The sequence below is a fragment of the Sarcophilus harrisii genome, chromosome 6, assembly GCF_902635505.1.
Source record: "Sarcophilus harrisii chromosome 6, mSarHar1.11, whole genome shotgun sequence".
Classification (NCBI taxonomy): domain Eukaryota; kingdom Metazoa; phylum Chordata; class Mammalia; order Dasyuromorphia; family Dasyuridae; genus Sarcophilus; species Sarcophilus harrisii.
In genome coordinates this window covers 77,535,900-77,558,743 of record NC_045431.1, presented here as the reverse complement: position 1 = coordinate 77,558,743, position 22,844 = coordinate 77,535,900, and the positions used below count along the sequence as shown (strand labels likewise).

Here is a 22,844-nt window from a genome sequence, read left to right as displayed (position 1 = left end):
GACCATGCCTTAAACCCCAGTTCAGGGCTATCTCCAGTCATTCTGATCTCTGTCTGGCCACTAGACCAGATAGTTCTGGAGGAGATTGTCCTTTTTAAGAATAAAGGATAAACAACAAAATAATGTATTACTCAAGTTTTAACCATTCTACCCTCACACCTCACTCCTTCCATTGCCACAACACCAATAAAGCCTAGCCATATAATCTTGGACATGTTACTTAACCTTTGGGAACAATTGCTTTGAAATATTTGAAAGACTGTCACCCAATAGGATTAGATTTACTCTGCTTTGCCTTGAAGGGCTGAGGTAGGAACAAAATGTGAAAGTTATAAGGAGGCAGGTATAGGCTGCAAGTAAAGAAACTGTTCTTCAATAGTAGATTATTTCAAAAGGGAGGTACTTAAATCTGTTTCTGGAGGTTGTAGCTTTCCTATCAATAGAATTCTTATATTTGATTGCCATTTATTGAACTAATGCCATTCAAATTTCCTTTTAGCTTTCAGACTGAGAGCAGATAATCATTTGAGGCACTTTTAAGTAGAAGTTTATTACATATATATGTATGCATATATTTGTATGTTTAATTCTGGTGCAGGAATCACCAGTATAATTTTCTTTTGGAAATGATTATGGCACTTTGAAAAGGATGATAACAACCTTCATTTAAGAAATTTATAATAACCATAAGAACTCTATATTAACTTACAAATAATTGTGGTTTTATTAAATTCTGACCATACCAAGAATTAAAAAAAAAAAAAAAAAAAACTATTCCTGTTAAGAGAAATATTTTTGAGAGGACTTGGCTGAATAATTAAGAGAGAGTGTGTGTGTGTGTGTGTGTGTGTGTGTGTGTGTGTATCTGAGGAGAAAAATTCCATTTGTTAAATATTCAATTAGTCTTTATCTAGCTATGATTTTTTTTGTCTTTTTCATTTTCAATATTACTAGGCTTAAATCCATCTTTTCTGCTATGTAATTACCTTAAAGTTTTAGATGAAGAAATTATTTTTCATATCCTAGCTTGATAAAACTTTTTATTGTATGATTTTATAAATAGCTGTAATTAGGTAAATGAGGGGAAATGATTATTTTTTCCTTTTTTAAGTCAGGAGATTCTTGGCATAGATATATTTGCTACTTCAAGACTACAATACACCACCCATAGTAGAACTAGGAACTAGACTATGATATTTTCCGTAATAATCAAATAATTCTTAATCAAACAACGTCTCCCACTACAATTTTTAGAGTTGATTTTTAAATTTTATTTAATTTTTTTTAATTTAGATTTTAAAATAAGTATAAAATGTTTAAAAGTAGTTTGTTAGCCATTTAATCAACTGTTAAGTACTTAAAGTGGCGTGCTGCAGACATACTTAAATTTTTAGGGCAGATAATTTATCACAGACCTGATAAAATTGCCTGTCTCAATTTGGAAGGAGTAAAATTTTATTTTCTTTCCTAGCCATTGAGGTTGTACAACTGAGGTTAATATGACTCAGGAAAACTTCATATTGTATTATTTTAAGTGTGTGTGTGTGTGTGTGTGTGTGTGTGTGTAATTGAAATCATTTAATGCCTTTATAAATTTTACAAAAATGTGTCCTCTTACCTTACTTTAATTTTTGAGTAGTTTTTTTTTTCCTTTCCCAGAAGTTAACAGTTGAAGTTACTTTTTTTTTTTCTGATTATTTGGCATATTTAACATTTTGTTTAAAATTTTTATACAACATAGTTTTATACAACATAGTTTTAATATTCTGGTTGATGTATATTTATAGTTTTGTGAGAAATTTGAAATATTTTCTAGATTTTGGAATCATATACTAGAAACCTCAGAGATTTGATCTTATACAGTTTACCTAAATTAATGTTATTAAAAGTAAAGTGCCACACCTGCATCTTTGATTTCCTTCACAAGCTAATTGTACAATAATTCAGAGTCTGATTCTTTTTGTACAGCAAAATAATGTTTTGGTCATGTATACTTATTGTGTATCTAAGTTATATTTTAATATATTTAACATCTACTGGTCATCCTGCCATTTAGGGGAGGGGGTGGGGAGGGGTAAGAGGTGAAAAATTGGAACAAGAGGTTTGGCAATTGTTAATGCTGTAAAGTTACCCATGTATATATCCTGTAAATAAAAGGCTATTAAATAAAAAAAAAAATAAAAAAAATAAAAAGTAAAGTGCCATATGAATTTTGTGATTTTTCATTGGTGATGTAAAAGTACTAGAAATGTATTCCCTCAAAACAAATGAAAGTTTTGTAGTAATGATATTAATGACTGTTTTTTAGCTAAAAGATTTTGTGAATATGTAAATGTACTATCTATCTGTTCATATATTGTTGCATACATTTTAAATTTTAAAAATCATTCTGATTTTGTTGCATTATGTCCTCCTCTATATCTGATCTGGCACATTCATCCTTTACCCTTTTTTTATCCCTCACTTATTGGTCATAATGTCCCTAGCTGCATGTAAGAGTCTGTAGTGTCAAAGAAAAGGGATATAGCATCTAGGATGTAGAGTTATGAGGTCAGTATGTTCATTTGAAAAATTTATGTTCTTGCCACTGAGAGGAGAGAATACATGAAAACAAAAATGTGCTGAACTTCTAGGGTAACCAAAGGGGGAAAAGAGGCATTCAGGTTGGTTGAGATGTCCTGGGCCTATTTCAGATATTGTGGTATGGTACAATGTGGTATAGTTTATTATAGGGTAGTGTAGGATAGTATAGTATAGTTTAGTGTTGTATAATTTAATACAATGTAATACAATACAGTGTAATATAGTAAAGGATAGTATGGCACAATTTGTATTATAGCATTGTGGTACAGTATAGTATAGTAAGGCACAGTTCATTTTTCCAATTTTGTTCTTTTGTCTGTGCAGTGTGGCCTACTGGATAGGGCACTCGACCTGAAGTCAGGAGATCTGTTCCTAATTCTTCTACTGATTTGCAGTTTGAATTTGGGCAAGTAAGTTTTTTTTTTTTTTTTTTTTTTTTTTGTGTGTGTGTGTTGTGTTGTGTTGTTTTATTTTATTTTGTTTTATTTTGTTTTGTTTTGTTTTTTTGGTTTTCTGTATCTATTTGCTCCTGGATAGAATGGGTCTAAAAATATCAGTTCACCCATTTTCCACCAACAGAACTTGTGAGATTGCATCTTCAAAATATGTGGAATTTGGAAAATTTAATAATATGTAAAATAATATTTTAAATTGGTATTTTTATAAGTGTAGAAAAAATTGTCTATTACAACCTTTTTAGTAAATGTGACCTTTATGAAAAGATAAACTTAGATTATCTAGCTACATCTTTACAAGGTAATATGGTAACTATTGATATTTGTAGGCTTTGAATTCATGTTTACAATACTTGGAATTTGTTATTTGTTAATTTTGTATTTGTTAAACAAACGTTTGGTTATTTATAGTATTTGCCCAGTGTCTCAAATATTGGAGTTTTTTAAACTTGATTTTCTTCAATGGATGCTGCATATAGATCATGTTGAAGAAAGATCAAATGGCATAAAATTTGTGCATAAAAATGGAATAGAACATTTTACTTTTTGAGCAAAAGAAGTAATTGTTAGTTAACTCTTACCAAAGCTTTGGCATGCATATACATAGCATTTATTTATGTTGAAAATAAAGGGGAAATGGTAGAACTCTTGAACTGCTCCAACTCTTTTGGAAAGAAATTTGGAATTTTAACATTTACATTTTCTAAACTATGCATTGACCCAGTGATATCACTGTTGGGCATATACCCGAAAAAAAAATCAGAGAAGGAAAAGACTTATGTTAATAATTAAGCAGCACCTTTTATTGTAGCAACAAACTGAAAATAACGTCTATGCTCATCACTTAGGAAATGACTATACAAAGTATGAAATAAACTAATCTATCATTTTTGTACTACATTAAGTGGAATAGATTCAGAAAAAGGAAAAAAAAACCTGAGAAAATTTTTTTGTGAACTGGTATTAAGTGAAATGCAGAGTAGTACACTTTTGAGATCTTGCCAATGTGTAAAAAAATTTTTTTTCTAGACTTAATTAATTATAGGAGGGCTTTTTTTTGGTGTGGGTGGGGAAGGAGCAGTTGGAGATAGTAATGGTAATGTCAAAGTAAAAAAGAAAAAAACATTTTAAATGCACAATAGAGAAGGAAATTCATAAGCACAATTGGTAATACCAGGTTTGATTTAATATATTTAACAAATAAGTTGTAATAGATTCATAGTTTCATAAAAATAAAGTTTTGACTGAGTTACTTATACAAGGGAGCCAGCTCTGAAGGTGTTAATGCAGAAGACCGATTAAGCAAATTTAAAAATATTTAGCATATAATCCTCTTGTTTTCAAATCTGTTTAAAGATTTACAAGTTAAGTAAAATGTAAAATTGAACAAGATTAAATTTGGGTTAAAGTAACTGTTACTATGTAAAGATGTCTTAACTTTGAAACATAGTTGATTATGTTTCTTCAGCAAATAGGACTGATCACTACCTCACCCTGCTTTTTTTTCTCTGTTGGTATTCTGTTAATCTTGCCCTATAAAATGTCTTGCTTGCTGCCAATCCTTGGAATGAATCTGTAATTCTTCTCTCCATCACCAACTATATAAATGATGCATGAATATAGAATGGTTTTGAATCTTTGATCATTATTTCCAGGTATTAGCCTTGATATATTAGCTGAATTATTTTTCCTACTTTACCTTATGAGTAAGAAATCAATTTGTTTTCTGGACTTGTTCCTTGAATCTCAGATCTCTTACTTTGGTGGGGAATAAAAATGTGCATTTCTGTTATAGTATGCACACTTGAGTTAATTATAAACATGCCAGACCTGGAAATTTTGGGGTTCTAAGACATGATACATTTTATTTATTCTCACACAGATTAGACAATCATCATTTTTAGATTATTTTTGTGAGCAACTAAATTTCTGAAAATCTTTTCTCTTCTTACTCATATAAATTATAAGTAATAGAAAACCAGTCAAATTTTTTTTTCTTTTTTCCCCTTAGAACTCTGATTTCATTGGTTCAGATAACTCCTAGATGAAGAAACTTCCCTCCTCTTATTCAGATCAAAATCAGTACCATCAGTGGTTTTGGAGTTAGCAAAATCTGAATTTGAATCCTGACTCACACTTCTAGCAGTGTGATCCTGGATAAGTCACTTTACTTCTTTATCTGTAAAAATAGAGAGTTGGTCTCAGGTAGCTCCAAGGTTCCTTTTATATTTTGAATTATGCATAACCTTAGAGAATTTAGGGCATTGAGAAATTAATTTGATTTGCATAAAGACATATCTAATTATTTATTACTGGTGTTAAGGCTTGAACTCTGGTGTCTTTTCTAAGTTCTCTAGCCATTATATCATACTTATTTCTCATGTTCATACTCACACCTACCCACATCCACACCTACTCACCCACACAGGTACATGAATATTTTATTTTGAAAGATTTTATATAAGTTGTCACATTACCTAAAACAGTTTGGTTTGTTATAAATGAAATGGCATTTTTAACTTCTTCAAATAATATCTTTGATTTCTTTGAGCAAACTTGGCACCATGTTCAAAATTTCTAAGTCTTATGATTTAAATGATGAGGCTATTTCCTCTCCACTTTCTTAGAAGATAACCTATAAGTTGCTGTAACCCTGAGCAAACCAACCTTTGGCTTGGTGATGATTCTTTTCAATTATATTTGAGTTGGTCATACTCAATGAGTTTTACAATAAGTGGTTTTTGAGTTCCTGTTACATGCACAGTAGCATATTAGACACTGGCGTTGCAAAAATAGCAGAGAACTTAATATCATCTCATTATAAGTAAAAACTGTGGAGTTTAAATGTAAATCAATATATTATGCTAGGTTCACTTTTTTTTCCTATTTTTTTTTCCTTTTGTGGTTTTCTCTTTTGTTCTGATTTTTCTCCACCACGATTCATAAAGAAATGTGTTTTAAAAGTTAATATACATATGTAACCAGAAAAAATAATAAAACAATTAATTAAAAAGCTAACAATGGTGTTCGTTATAGAGTTTGTAATATTGGCAGAATATGTATTCTATGCTTTGGGTGGCCAGATGGCTGTAAGCCAAAGTGGTCTGGATAGGAAGTTAGGAACAAGTGGCACCTCCAGCTGATGCTAAACATATATTCAGCATCTACTGGATTTGAACCTTGCTGCCTAACTAATTATTTTTCCCCTCTTTGAATCTGACCCTTACTACATTTCTGAAACTTTATGTTGCTCTTTTTTTTTTTTTTTTTTTTTTGGATGTCAGTTTAAATCTTGCCTTTCTGACACCATTTTGCCTTTCTTCTCATTATCATTTCCCTAGGTATTGATTTCACTTTTGTGTAATAGTAACAACAGCAACAGCAACATCTAACATTTGTATAATGCTTACCATGTGTCAGGCCTTGTCCTGAGTACTTTAAATTATAGTTGCATTTGATTTTCATAACAACCCAGGGAGGTAGGCACTATTCTTATCCCCATTTTACAGATGAAGGAGCTGAGAAAAACAGTGGTTTAGTGACTTGCTCAGGTTACACAGCTAGTAAATGTCTGAAACTGGATTTGAACTCAAGTCTTCCTAAGTTTAGGTCATATGTACTATCTACTGTAACACTTAGCTACCATGTATATAGCTGTTTATGTAGTTGTACATATATGTATATTCCTATATATATGTAACAGGTGGGTACTTAGTCCTTCCATGTTGTTTTGGGAAAGATCATTAGGTCAGTTTCGTCTAGTTGAGGAGAATCTTAGTCCCTTTGGAGAAAACCAGACTTAAATGTCATGGTGAATCCTTATGTATAAGATATCAGTATGAAGCATTGAAAAATTGGTGGTAAATTAAATTTTAGGACAATGTTATTTAAGACATGTTCTAATTTATTTCTGTAGTGAAGTATTATCTTGGAAATATCTCTCAAAGGTATAAACTCTCTAGATATAGCTTGCACAGTTCTCTTACAATCATAATATTATGAAAGTGTGATTTTTATATTATCATAGTGTTGTAATTTTCTTTTGACTAATCAGCTGAGTACTTTCTGTCCTTCTATCTTCTCATTCTCTGTTATTATAGTCCTCTCTTTTCTCACTTTTTAAATCCCTCCTTTCTAGCAAACATACCCAATCTCATCTATCCCTCTTTCTTTATTTATAAGTATTGTCCCTTGTAAGCTAACTGCACCTTAAATCTAATCATTGCAATTGCTAATTGGTATTATTTAATCATACATCATAGTTATTTTGTATACTCTTACATTCTTTTGAATGTAATGATTAGGGTAAAATTGTTCTAATATTTAGAGAGTATATGTTTAAGAATTAATTTAAACTGACACCTCTGAATATTATATTATCTAAATGTTTTTGTTTATGCCTTCTTGCTTACATATAGATTAAGTCTCAGGATTTTTCTCTGCCATAACTGGTAAACATCATGCTATGGGTTACTGTGGGCTGCTTCCAGAGTATCCTGAGATGATTATTCTTCTTGCTAATTAAAGGAAAGAGTGGATTATGTATAATTTTAGTGTTCAAATTATCCCATATCCCTTGGTGCATTTCATTGGGGGCTAATTTTTTTTTTTTTAAATTTGCTTGGCTTAAAATTTTAAAATAATAATGGTGTTATGTGGTTTATTAAAATGCTAGTATAAAAACTTTTTACATATAATTTAAATATTTTGTATAAACTTTTATATGTGATTTCACATGATTTTCCTAGGTATGCTTATTCTTATTGTACAGTATGCTATTATGGAATATCTAATTGTCTGCATCTTTTTTATTTTAAAGAAATTTTTCATTTACATGTTAACTATTCTAAATGTTATGGTATTATTTTCATTGTGTTAAGTGTTTTTACAAATGTCTTCTTTTTTGTTAAAGCATTATTTTTTATTGAATTGTGATTATCCCATTTATGTGGCAGATTTGCTTCCCTTACATTTCTCTTCTAGTGATTCATCAGGACACGAAGGTCAGTCACTCTAGATTTCTAAAGGCTATGCTAATGAAACATAAGTTTTTGCAGGACCCCCCTTGTTGAGAAAGGCCTAGAATGTGCCTTTTCAGCAAACTTTCTGTCTGTTAGAAAAGGTTCTCATTAGCAAAGTTCACGGAGATACATCAGCAGTGTTGACCATCAAATGATAAATTCTTTTGGCCACATCAACTCAAAATGTTATCTCCTAATTTCTTTTTAAAGAGATTACAAAGATAAATAGAAATAAAAAGTTTAGAAAATTAAAAAAAATGAATTGGTAAATACCATTTTTTGTCTTAGAATATAATAAAATTGATAGATCATTGATAAATTTAATAGAAAAGCAAGTGTATACAATCAGGATTACAAATGAAAAAGGAGATATCACAAACAAAACAGAAGAAGTTAAGAATATTACTAAGTAATGAGATGCATCGATATAATCTAATGAATTTGTGAACTTAAAGGAAATAATTACCTTAATTAATCTTTTTAAAACTGACAAAACAGGAAAATGATCATTTAAATAAATATCAGAGGTAGAAATATCAACACATTTTCTGCTTCCCTCTTTTGCACTTTTCTCAAAAATTCTTAGCCTAGGTTATTCGTAGCTGAATTCTTTCAAATTTTTCAAGTATAAATGTATGTAGATTATATAGATTACCCAAATGTGGAAAAAGATAAAAACACTATCCAGTACTTTTATAAGGCAGATAGGTGATTCACCTTGATTCCTAGTAAAATTGACACATATTCCTAATTAAATATAGGTACTAAATTGCTAAACAAAACATTAGCTGTTAAAATGCAATACTGTTTTTAAAAAAGGATTATTAACTACAATCAAGCAACAATACATTTTCACCTTGGATGCTGAACTCATTCAAAATCAGAAAAACTCATAATAAAATAATGTGCACAATGGAAGAGAAAAAAGTCAACAAATCATGATTTAGATGGATGCAAAAATAAAATTTAGCAAATGTTTACCAATAAAATATATAATCTCTCTCTAAAAAATCCTTGAGACCTTGTCTTGAGTTGTTTGTGGACAAAAGTATTTATCACTTGATGGTCACACTGCACCCACTTTTCCTTATATAACAACCATGAAAATAAGCACCTACTGTCAAAGCCAGACAGTTTGCCTTAAATCATGATATTTCATATACTCATTCTCTTTTCCAGTTCTTTTTTTTTTTTTTTTCTCCATTATAACTGTATGTGTCATATAACACTGTCAGTATGCTGGGGCATCTGAATGGGAGTGTGATGGCAGATTGGTATTCCGAATATAGCTGGAAGAAGACAATATTTATATTATTTCAGCCCATTGACTGATGTACTTTGGCATAAGAAAGAGAATACTGGGCTTAAAACATCTGAGTTCAAATAATGCCTCGAGTAATGAGTAGCTAAATAATTTTGGAGTCACTTAAAACTCTTTTGAGCCAGAATAATTCCCTAAACTTTATTAATTTATGTGTTAGCATTTCAGGGTTTTAACCTTATGCTAGGCAGCTAGCTGACACAATGGATAGAATGCTAGACTTGGAATCTGGGGAAGATCTGTGTTCCAGTCTCGTCTCAGCTGCTAATAGTGTGACATGAGCAAGTTCTTTAATCTCTGCCTACCTCAGTTTCCTCATCTGTAGAATGGCAATAGTAATAGACTTCCAGGATTGTTGTGAAGACCATATAAAATATACTTGTAAAGACTTTAGCATGGTGCCTGCCTGACACAGACTGTCTATCACATCCTCCTTCAGTATTTTTGGTTGTATCAAATTCTGGTAATAATGGCAACAGTTCTCAGCAATATACTTAAAAGAACACGGGAATGGAGAAATGCTTATGGCAAATATGACAGGTCAAAACTTGACTTCTAAATTTAAAAGAAATTGTTAAAAAAAAAAAAATGGAGTAACTCCCCATGCACTATAGATACATGATCAAATACTAAGAACAGTTTTCAAAACAAGAAATGTAAATTATTGTTAATCTCTTGGGGAAAAAAACACTCAGAAAACTGCAAAATAAAACAATATGTAATTCACACCCATGAAATTCACAAAAACAATGTAAATCAACAAATGCTATGTTCACTTCTTTTTTCTGTTTTTTTTTTCCTCTTGTGGTTTTCCCCTTTTGTTCTGATTTTTCTCTCCCAACATGATCCATAAAGAAATGTATATTTAAAAAGTTAATATCCACGTACAACCCAGAAAAAAATAAAACAATTAAAAAAAAGAAATTTGTAAAAACCATTTGATAAGTATTGAAACTCAGTATTTAAAGGGTAATGGAGAAACAGGAGCTCTTTCATTGCTGGTATACTCGCAAGATTCATAGAATCTTTCTGGATACCATTTGGTGGCATACAGTAAATTTAAAAAATTTTCAAAGTAGTATTGGTAATTGCAAAAAAAAAAAAAAAAAAAAAAGCTTGAAAGAAGCCTAAATGTCTACTAATGAGGCATTTAAATTGTACATTGATGAAATTAAAATTGATGAGTATGAGGAAGAAAAAGAAATCTACAAAGATCTTTATGTAATATTTATAAGTAGGGGAATGAAGAGCAGAGCTGTAAGAACAGATTATCTAGTAAGTATGACCATATGAGGAAATGAGAGTCAGAATGGATGGAGAAAGAATCCTGACAGACTTAAAGAGGAGAACTCTTGCTATCTTCAATCCTGTCATCTTCAGGTGTTTTTTACATATAGATAGATCTAAATTTAGATCTATCTATCTATCTATATTAGCATCTCGGGATGGTATAGCCTTCTTATTTATCTAAATATTTGGAAAATACCAGAAAAAGAAAAGATATTTTTTGTGAGTAGTTTTATAGGGTCAATATGGGAGGGGCTTTGGAACAATAAGCATACTAAGGTTCTCTTGTTGGACTTATGAATTAATATAACCATTCTTCAGAGCAATTTGGAATTATCCTAAAAAGAAAGTGACAAAAATATACATATGCTTTGACTCCAAGAGCCTATTGATAGTCATAATTTCTCAGGAGGTCAAAGAGAAAAAGTATAATTTACACCAAAATATTAAATAGCAACATCAAAATGTTCATAGCACAACTTTTTGTAGTAGCAAAGAACTAGAAAAAATAATGACCATCAATTGGGAAATGACTAAATGAACTATGGCTATATTAGGAAATTACTCTTCTTTAAATGAATGTAAAGAAATCAGAGAAGCATAGAAGGACATGAATTGATGAAGACTTAGCAGGAGATAAGGCTGCACAATGAGTATGATAGTGTTAGTGAAAACAGGAAGGAAGGGAGGAAGGAAGAGAGGAAGGAAGGAAGGGAGGAAGGAAGGAAATGGTATGTAATTATAATGATCAAGTTTGGTGACAGAAGAATTGATAAAAAAAAAAAAATCTTCCTCCTTTCTTTTCAGAAGTGGGACTATTTATAGGTTTGGACTATTCTCAGTATTAATAGACTTTAGTTTTTCCAGGCTGCTTTTTAAACAAGGGTAATAATAACAATAGAAATAGTATTAATGTAGTGCCTTAAGATTTAGGAATTGTTTTGTTAACATCTCTTTTTACTCTCACAACACCACTGGAAGGTACATGATATTATTATTTTATTTTACAGATGAGGAAACTGAAGCACACAGGTAAAATGACTTTTGTAGTCATAGAAGATTGTGTGAGACTAGATTTGAACTCAGATTTTCTTAATTCCAGGTCTTTACCCATTTTGCCACCTACTTATTTTGTTTCCTTCCCCTTTTTAAAAATATTTGTTATTGTGTGTAGATTGCTGGAGAGGAGAGGGAAGGAGAGAGAAATTCAGACAGTAGAAATGCTATTATTAGTAAAAAAAAAAATTAGATGGAAAAACAAGGTCTGTAGTAGTCTTACATTTTTCAGGAATGGAACACTGACACTGAAAAGAATGGTGGATCGCTGTAATAATAATAGGTTTGTTTTTTTTTAAGTCTAAAAATGGTAGTTTTAGATCTTTGTTTTTCCACAACTTCATTTTCAAATACTTAAAAACTGCTCTGACTTTTGAGTACCTTGTATATCCCTTCCTTTTCTTCCCTGGGAACCATCCTTTATAATTTAGAATAAACAGAATAAAAAAGAATGTAAATAAGGATGGGACAGTTACATCATACTTGACCTATACTTATTTGTAAATTACCACATACCTAACTTTGCAAAAGAGGAAACACAAGAAAGTGTTGTCCTTGATAATTGTATTTGTGTTCAATTTCTGAATATTGTTGTTTTGCCATATTTTGTTTTTGATGCGGTAGTAGGATCATTTACTTATCATATATATATATATTGCTTATTCTGCTTGCTTTACATTTCATCAGTTCTTATTAATCATCCTGTAATTCTCTGTGCTCTATTTTATCACAAATTTAGTATTTTATTATGCAAAGAACAAAAGAAGATTTTATATGAAACTTAAATTATAAAAAGTATATATATATCTTTGCATTAAGTGTGTATATATTCTTTGTATTCTTCATATTCATTATTATTGAACAGTAATATCCTATTATATTTATTTAGCTATTCCATTGTTGATGGGCATTTTGTTTTCTATTTTTCTTATGACAGTAAAAACCATGGTGTTGTCTTTTTTTTTTTTTTAATGTACATAGGACCTTTCTTGATGGAGTGTATATGGGACCTTTTATGATGGCATATACCTTGGAGTGATATGGCTTTAGCCTAGTATAATTCCAAATGCCTTTTAGAATATTTCAACTAATTCATAATTCTGGTAGCAGTGTGATATTATTATTATCTTTATTTATAACACCTCCAATATTCACTCTTCTCATCTTTTGTCTTCCTTGCCAGTTTGATGAGGATGAAGTGAAATCCGTTTGTATTACAAAGATCATTTAATTGGTTGCTAATAATTTTCAGTAATTTTTTTGACAATTAATTTTAGAAGTGTCCTTTAATTGTTTATCTATTGGGAAATGGTTCTGTGTCTTAGAGAATTGTCTCAGTCCCCTATATGCCTTTTGCATATCAGTCTTCAGCAGAAATATTTGATACAAAGGTTTTCCCATTTGAAAGGTATTATAGCAACAATGATTTTTTACAATATAAAACTTCATATTTGCAAAATCAATTACCCATTGTTTCTTCTGGAATCTCTGTCTCTTGCTTAGAATTCACCCCTTCAACAGCATGACTGAAAAGGTATCATATTTTCTTCAAATTAAAAAAAATGACCTTTATATTCAGGTCTCAGTCATTTAGTGCTCGCCTATCTTGATAGATGTATGATGTTGAACTAAATTTAATTTCTACTAATTGAAGTTTGTAGATATTATGTTACCACTTATGTATGTGTATTAATTTGACCCAACTATTTCAGCTACATCATTTATCAAAAATTAGGGAGATGAAGTTGTGAAGAAAAAAATAATAGATTTGAAGTCAAAATATTGCCTTCTATCCTTAAGAGCAACTAATTTCCCTGTAAAAATGAGGTTAGACTAAATTGCCTCTACTTAAAATCTCTTCCAAATCTAAAATTCTGTAATATTTATGACTTACTTGGTAGTAATTCTAACCTAATATTTTATATTCTTATAGTATAGTGTTTCTAGAGGGGGAAATGGCTACATTAAAAAGAAATTTATAAAGTTAATGATATTAGCTACTATCTTGTTACTTAATGATCCTGGTTTTTGGTATCCTTATATCAAATTTGTCACTATGGTGCCTTCAAGCCTTTCATTTCTTCTCCCCTATTGCCCTATTTATTTTACATATATCCAGTGTTTGCTTTTCTATGAGTCTTTTGTATACCTTCAATGTAATAATGTAAAATCTGTGAAGTCATAGATTATCTTAATTTTATATTGGGATTCCTTAGCATATTACCTTATGAAAAGTTCATGCTTACTAAATGTTGCTGACTCTTTATTTCAGTTTCAAAGAAATAGAATTTTTGTGCCACATATAGTTTCTTGCCTTGTCTTCATCAGTAAAGAAATTTGTTCAATTTTGTAAAAAGCAAAACAAAACAAAAAAAAAACAAAAACCACAACAAAACAAACCCTAAATTCTTTTTAGAATAGAAATCAAAGAAAATAATTTGTTAGTATATAAGTTAAACTTTTAAAAGAAGATAAAAAATTTTTAATTTCCTTAGCTAGAGAAAAAAGTTTTGCATGGTAATTCCTGATCTTTTGCTTGAGTAGGCAGATACATTCTTTTTTTTTTTTTTTTTTTTAATGTTCTGGAAGTTAACTTATTTTAAAATTCATTTCCCCTTCAAAATGTACTTTCTTGAATTACATGCAATGTTAATGATAGAATAATATAAAGGCTTGGAATCTTAACAGTTAGAATGATATTCTCATGGTTCTTTGTTCCAATTTGTAGATGAAATACTCTGTTAAACATCTCAAAATACATATGGTCCTATTGTTATTTGCCTTTGTGGGGACTGTGTTAAATTTTTTTACTTTCTATTTCTGGCAAACATTTATCAAAATTGGCCTTGGAGATAAGACCTTGGGCAACTCAAAAAAAAAAAAAACCCACCCAAGTCAAAAGCCATTTGATAAAATGATTCTAAACAATAAAGACTTTGATGGCTATAAGATTTACCTAGTGGATTTTTGTAATAATAATAATAATAATTCTAAATATTACTGAGAAATAGATTAATGACTTGAAGTATACCATTCCCCAGGACCTTTATTAAAGATGTTTTCATGTCATTTTAGGAAGAAGAATCAGTTAGGATAGTCTATGACCATTGCATGATGAAAGATCATTTTAGTTTATATAATATTCACTTTAAAGACTGTACTGAATACTATAGATAGGTTGGGATCCCCCTCTAGTGGTGACAGATGGCAAAACTGAAGTTTTTTTCCTCTCCTGAAGATTTTTGTGACAGTTTTAATATTGACTTACTAACATTTAACATAAAAAGTTAATGCTAGCAGATTGAGAATACAAAGACTAAAAGCAAACATTTATATGCCAATTTATGTGCATCATTTTCTGTGTTTCCCTTTTTGTCTCAGATAAGGTTTTAATTTTTAGTCTAGTCAAAGGGAAAAATTACTGAAACCAGATTACTTTAGATGTGATATACCTATGTTTTATAATTCCAACTATGATGTTCTTATATTCATACATTAAGTTTTAACTCTCCCTTTTTGATGTGTTATGTATCTTATATGTCTATATCTATATATTAAAGAGTCCTATACTAAATTATTTTTAGTTAAGCATTCTAGTTTGTAATTATGGAAAATATGTTTTTATAACCCAGGCAAAATTACATGTATAAGTGCCAACACTGGTGAGAAGAGGATAGAAAAAGTACTTACTATATTGTATATTTAGAATAGATATTCAAATAGCCTGTTATCGCCTTGATGACTCCAAGCAAGTATTGCTTCCATAGCTTTTAAAGATGCTTTTGAGATATGACCCAGAACTTTTTGATTTGAGAATGAAAGAAAAATAGATGAATATTGAAAATATGTATTTTTTTCATTTTCTCAACAGAATGTGAAAACCTTTGCATCTTCAGATAGTCTAGCCAAGGTCCAAGAAGTAGCAAGCTGGCTTTTGGAAATGAATCAAGAACTGCTGTCTGTGGGCAGCAAGAGGAGACGAACTGGAGGCTCTCTAAGAGGTAATTCTTCCTCAAGCCAGGTAGATGAGGATCAGATGAATCGAGTTGTGGAGGAGGAACAGCATCAGCAGCAACAATTACGACAAGAGGAGGAGCACATTGCAAGGAACGGGGAAGTTATTGGTGCAGATCCCAGACATGGAGATCAAAATGATTCCCAGCAAGAACAATTAGAAGAAAATAATAATCGGTTTATTTCAGTAGATGAAGAATCCACAGGAATTCAAGAAGAACAAGAGGATGATGAGGAACATGCTGGTGAACAAGATGAAGAGGATGAAGAGGAAGAGGAAATGGACCAGGAGAGTGATGATTTTGATCAATCTGATGACAGTAGCAGAGAAGATGAACACACAAATAGTAACAGTGTCACAAATTCCAATAGTATCATGGACTTGCCTATTCACCAACTTTCTTCCCCTTTCTATACAAAGACATCAAAAGTAAGTATGTTATTTTTCAATTTATGCTTTTGTTAACTAAAGGGAAAACTCTTGTGTTGTCATTCTTATATGTGACCATATATATGTTGTGTTTACATAACATGTTAAAACATATATCATCTTAATTTTTACTATGTTCAGCCAGAAAACTAAAAGCCATAGGTAATCCATATATTTATCCATCAAATTATTTTGTCACTTGCATAATTTCATAATATTTACATTCACACAAGCTTTGTTCAATTTCAAGCATAGTAATAGTACTTCAGCAGTCTTTTTATAGATCATTGTGAAGGAATTTGACAGATTCCTTTGAAAACCAGAATGTGAATAATTCTTTCCTTTGCTTCTTAATGCTATGAGCTACCTTGTGATTTGTGGCCACTAATAATATGGATGTAATCTTCAAAAATTGTCTGCTTGCATACCTGCTACTACAAAGCCATTTTGTTTAACATGTAGTGATAATATTATTTAGATCAACTGTAATATTTGTAAGCAAATCATTTAAAATTTCCTTTACAGAGCAGACATTACATGTAAAAATTATATTCTTCAGTTTGATTTATAAATTGCTATGGTTAGTCCAAAATTTTCTCACTTTTAAAGGTGATTAGAACATAATTCTCTATTAGAAAATAGTTCTCAGTACAAAAGTAAATAGGCTGTTACTTCACATAGAATCTAAATGAAGTATCAGCCTAAAGTGAGAATTTTTAGAAGTATTAGAAATATCAGTTACTACTATACTTGTTTACTTTCTGGAGGATTTCTCCTTTTTCTTTTCATATAATATAGAGGTCTTTAGTACTTTTGTTTTAATAAAACTATTTTACTTAAATTTTTTTATATGACAATTGAGTACTGTATTACCATAATATGGATATAGTCTTCAAAAAGCATCTGTTCACAGTTGTATTACCACAAAGCCATTTTGCTTGACCTATGGACATAATATGGCTCCAGTAGGGGATTGGGATCAGGTAAATTTTCTAACTTATAGAAAACTACTACCACCACTTCATTCTGTAATGGTAGCCATGCTGTGTCTGACTTTGGCTCTCCTACAATTTATGGGGGGCAGCCAGGGATTCTGTTAAAGCAGTATATGCTTCACTCAACTTTACCTAGTGATCATGTTAACCCAGGACTTTAATGACTAGTCCTCTAGTGCTTTGGGAAGAATAGTCCTGCTATTAATCACTACTTTTTCCATTCTAGAGATAAAAAGAATAGAAGACAATGAGTGATTACAGGAAAAGAGGAGGAAATGACAAATTGTTAATAAGAGTGTATACTTACACCTTTGAGTTAGCTTGTTCCCTACCCCTGAAAAAGCCTGCATTCAAAATTTCCTGGATCTTGTACCACCTAGAACTCTTATTTTAAGCAAAATTGTGGAAATGGAAGAAGACAGGGAAGTACTAATCCTCACAACACTTCCTATGTCCAACAGAGTACATCGTTGGCTTCAAAATTCTTCTAGACCTTAGTTTTATTGATTGGGACCTAAGTCAAATCAGTGCTGACCCTCATTCTATATAATTTTATGTTCTTTGCATATATTGGTAATAATGTCAAACAATACAGGAAACTCAATTAGGGCATTACTATTTTGGATAGTACTGGAATTCTATTCTCAGAATATTAATAGAAAAAGGCATCAACCCTTTGAAGGATAATATGGATGTAGCTGTCTTATTAGGTATCATAGAATTAGGAAATGAAAGGAAATGAATATTTCAGATTGAATAAAGAGATCTTTTAGATTTGCCTTTATCTTGTTTTCTCCAAGTTTTTTTTGAGTTGTATGTGAATGCATGTGTGTGTCCTGTTGGATTTATTTTTTGGAGTCTAGTTGAGAATAATGGATGTTTGGGAGTACAGAAGAACAGCTGAATAATTATTTGTTAAGCTAAAATGGTTAACCAGTGTTTTATTTCACTCTATCCCATACACAGACAAACTATTAAAATCAATTCTAATGAATTGACCTGCAGATAGGCACAGTAGTACAGTTATTGCAATATAATCTTGAGTAAGACTTTTTCCAAAAGTTGGGAGTTTGCCCTCTAGAATTTCAACTTTGTCTTCCTAGAACTTAGCATATCACCTTGCTTATAGCAGATGTGCAGAAAACTTGAACCCTTTTAGATTTTCCCTGTGATTTTATTAGTATAGGAAAATCACTTAATGAATGTAGATTGACTCCTCTTCTGCAATTCACAAGGTTAAGGGTATTTCCTCTCTAATGTTTAAATTGAACTTAGCCCTTTATGCACTGAAGCTTTTTATAAACAAAAATTTTTCTAAAATTTATTACTAACTTTCTACCTTATAGAATATGCAAATGTATAATTTCACATTTTCCCAATAACTTTAAAACCATTTATGAACAAATTGTATTAATACTAATAGCCATAATAAGTAATATTTATATATAATATTTTAAGATTTGTGAAGTGCTTTACATATATTATTTTATCTGATCCTCATAACATCTTGATTTTATATTTGAAGAAACAGAGGCAGACAGAGGTTAAATGACTTACTTTCAGTCACACAATTAATAATAATAGCAGGAACAACAGTAATCTGAGACTAGATTTGAACTTGGCTTTTCCTGACTTTAGGCCCAAATGTTTCATCTTTTCTGCTACCTAGCTGCCTCCAAAGAAAATTAATAACAAATGTCATGAAAGGTTAGGAGGGGAAAATCATATTCCAGAGATAAAAGGAAAATCTGTCGAAAATGGCACATATACTGGCCTGGCAAGGGTTTCTACTACTAAGGCGGCAAACCACTTCAAGGGCAAAGCAGAAGGCGTTCTGGAATATGGCAACTAATGCCATTTAGCATTAAAAGCATTAAAAAAGTTTCTTTTTTTATTTACCCATTATTCCAGTCCATTTCTTGATTTTAGATTTGGTTTGGGCTGGAGTGAAGGTCTGGGCTGATGCTCTTGCTGGTTTCATAGGGTGTTAAATGTTGTGTTATTCCAAAATCTCAGAAAGCCACTGGGACTTGCAAGCTTTCAGTGTTCTCAGTGATCTAAGGCAGTCTACTTGCTGGTCTGAGCTCTGTAAGTAACTGTTCTGGATTTGGATCTGAGCAAGGCTCGATTGTTTTTGGATTCCACTCTAATCAGCCAGTTAGAAAGCTCTCTTAGTTTAGAGAATCAGAATTATATGCATTCCTGCCTTGTTTATTAGGATGGGTTAGATGTTGGAAGGCAGACCCTACTCAGATCTTGGAGCCTGAACCTTATAACTGTTGCTCCTGGTTTTAAACTTCCTTTTTTTTTTTTTTTTTTTTTTTTTAATATATATATGTCATCCAGAATCTCCTTCCCTGCGAAAGGAAATGTATAGACTTGCAAAGCACTTTGCTCTGGTTTTGTGAACTGGAACTAGAAAATGGGCAAGTTGTTCTGTTAGTGGTGCCCTTGTGTTGGTCTGGGTATGCTCCAAAAAAGGCCTGGGATTTCTTTTTGTGTTGGTGCATAGACTTCCCTCTGAGCCATGTGCTCTTGCTCTAAATCTGTTTCCAGGGTCTACAAACCTCTCAATTTCTCTATGCTGACCTGGGCCAGACAAAGGACTTGCTAGATTTCTTTAGATTTCTCCATCAGTACTCTAGTTGGTGGGTTTTTTTTTTTTTGTTGTTGTTGTTGTTGTTGTTGTTTTGTTTTGTTTTTAATGGAAGAAGTATAGAGAGGATTTCAGCTGCCTTGGTTCATTCTGTTCTGCCATGTTGCCATAACCCCCCACCCTCCCAACTCATTCCTTTTAAAGTTTATAAAAAGTCTTTGAAGGGAACTTCAAAAGATAAATTTTGGAAATATTTTGGGTAATCACATCATCATGACACAAAGGCTATGATTTCACAAAGTTCCTGCTTTTAATATTAGTGTAATCATTGGTTATATAGATTTTTATGCTCGTTTATGTACCTTTCTCATCTTTTAATCAAATCTCTTATTTTCAATGGTTGGTTCCTACTTTATTTTGGCAGGTAAAAAGCTAATTTGAAAGGAAGATAGGGAAATTGAAGTCCAAACCACTGTCAATTCCTCTTTAAAGGACTGACATGATAAACAAAATCTAGTCCCATCATAAAGTCACTGTCCAATCTTAAACTTAATAACTTCTTACCCTTAAAATAAGAAACAAATGGTAAGTGGCATTTAGAGGCAGATTGAATGTTCTTATGACTGGGCTTGACTTTGCAACTTCCAGGAGATGCTAACTTCTCAAAATTGCTAGTGTTCATTTTTCATCTACTGTTTAATAATAATACTTTTTTCGTGATTGTACAATATAGTTTTGAACTTAAATTTATCACTAAAATTTTAAGTTTAAGTAGTTCTCAAAGTTATGTTTTCAGGACTGCTTGTAATTTTAAATATTCTTGAGAACCCTTTACTTTTCCTCTCCCCTTCCCAAGAGATTTTATGTGGGTTATATCTGTCAATATTTACAGTATTAGAAATAAAAGTCTTAGTATTATTATGAAAGTAGTTTTGTTTGACCTTTGAGTCTTGAGGCTCCCAAACAGCACATGAAAACGCCACTGCTGTAAAAGATACAAAGCCTATTACACTGTTAAGTTCCTTTAGGACACAAAGTATGTCTTGTTATTTTTCTTTTCTTTCTCTAAAGTCTTAACACTATGTTGGTCTCCATGAAGTAGTCACTCAATAAATTTTGGCCCCCCCAAAAAATGCAATATAAATTGTGAATCATGGACTTTTCTGACAATTGCTAGACTTGAGAATAACACCTTAAGGGTGATAGATTCTCTCAAGTTTTTCTCTGGATTGAACTATCATCTTCATTCTTTCAAAATAAATCAACAAATTAAAAGTTAAGGATATATTTTAATTTGTTTTGGTATGTTATTTTTCCTTGAGGTTGATTAAATATTTTTTTTCCTTTAACAGCCCATAATGAAAAGATTTTTATAATTGCTTATTATTCCAATATAAAAGGAAACGGGGAGCAATTATAATATGAATTTTAGAGCTCTTTAGAATAAAAATGAACAACATATATATTGTATTTTAAAGTTAGCTATACTAATTTGAAATATTCATTTTCTTATCAACTCTTTTATTGTGGTAATAGAGGGAAAATCACAGATCAAAACTACATATTAATTTTTTCCCCTTCTCATTGTGTGTTTTGTAATATAAACACATTTATTCTACTTGATTTCCACTGCCTGTCACAGTGAAAAAGTTGATGAGAAGATAGGAACGAAAAAAGGAGAGGTAGAATTTAAGAATCCTAAGATAGACACTGTTCCTGATATTATATATGTGATATAGAACACAGACACACACACAGAGTTGCTTTTTATTTTTTCTCAGTATTCAGATTGCAAAGTAAAAGGGGGATTACATATGTAAGGTATGAAAATAGACATGAGAAAAACATACAGGAATTTAAAAAATAACAGAAGGAGCTTTCTTTTTTTATAGATTTCAGAAATGATTTTTAATAAAGGACCATAGTAGAATAGTTGTAGCACAAAATATCATTAAAGATTTAAATTGGTTTTAGAAATAGGAATGCCCATAGAAGTCTTAATTAACTGGATGACACATATTATTCCTACTGCCCAAGAAGGTCTCAGATATGTTCAAGGACAGAAATTCATCACAGCCATGTTATACTTCAGCCAAATATTTCATTTACTCAGTAAACACTGAGTACTTACTTAAAGTGCAGTGTTCTACTAATAGTAAAAAAGTGAATACTAGTAAAGAATAAAGAGTAAAGAATGCTTGTCAACTATGTTGTAGAAGAGTTTCTTTACCAATTGCCAGTCAGACTAGGTTTTCTGAATTCTTTTCAGCTCTGAAATTCTGCAACTTTAATAAAAAAAACTTTTTTTATTTTACATCATTTACATTTATTTTACTTATGCTATACATATTAAATATTTGTTGAATACTTGTTCTAAGAAATTGATAATTGTTATTATAAGGGGAAAAACACTATGCTGGGGTAATGCCAGTAATTATTTGATGACCCTACATGTAGCATATACAGCTAAAGTTAGAAAATTAAACTTTAAAAATTGTGCTTGTCAAAGCTAAGCTCCAAGACTATTGAAGAATCTTCAAAAGGTATATGAGTAAGAATAACTTGAACTAAAATTTGAAATGTGTATGTGGGAAGTTACTTAAACGGAAACATGGCTTTTGGGGGCAGGACTTATCCCTGTGACTGTTAAGTAGCTAGCCTTTTTATTTTTACTCCTGTCACGGAAAAAATATTTGGCCCTGTCGCTAACTTAGTCTTTAAAATTATGAATGATACACTTTTAATTCTTAGTCTCTTAAGACTTTGAAGCTCCTTTTCAGCTATAACATTTTATGGATCATAGATCCAGAGCCTGTAGTAATTAGATCACTAATATCTTATTTCATTGTTAAACACTAGAGGGCATAAATGATCACCATATTATATTTAATGGTCAAAGTTACTTAATGCATTTGATGAATGCTTTTTTCCTTTTCCCATCTTTTGGTGTAATATTTTTACAGTTTTAATGAAATATTTCTAAAACCGATGTTGGAATAAAACACATTGTTGCATTTGGCCCTGTAATTTGATAAGAAACTAAAGAAATTAATATGCTTTATTTTGCTTTAAAATAAATACTGATT

General features: G+C 31.0%; 1 protein-coding gene across 1 annotated transcript in view; it reads left to right on the top strand.

The window, feature by feature from the left end:
* The first annotated feature begins 2,870 nt into the window (after window positions 1-2,870).
* The window catches only part of FBXW7 (F-box and WD repeat domain containing 7), a 109,458-nt gene continuing 89,484 nt past the window's right edge, over window positions 2,871-22,844 (top strand). The window contains exons 1-2 of the mRNA XM_031943820.1: window positions 2,871-2,993; window positions 15,595-16,167. Coding sequence (XP_031799680.1) covers window positions 15,664-16,167 — 504 coding nt within the window. The 5' untranslated portion in view covers window positions 2,871-2,993; window positions 15,595-15,663. The remainder of the gene's footprint in view (window positions 2,994-15,594; window positions 16,168-22,844) is intronic.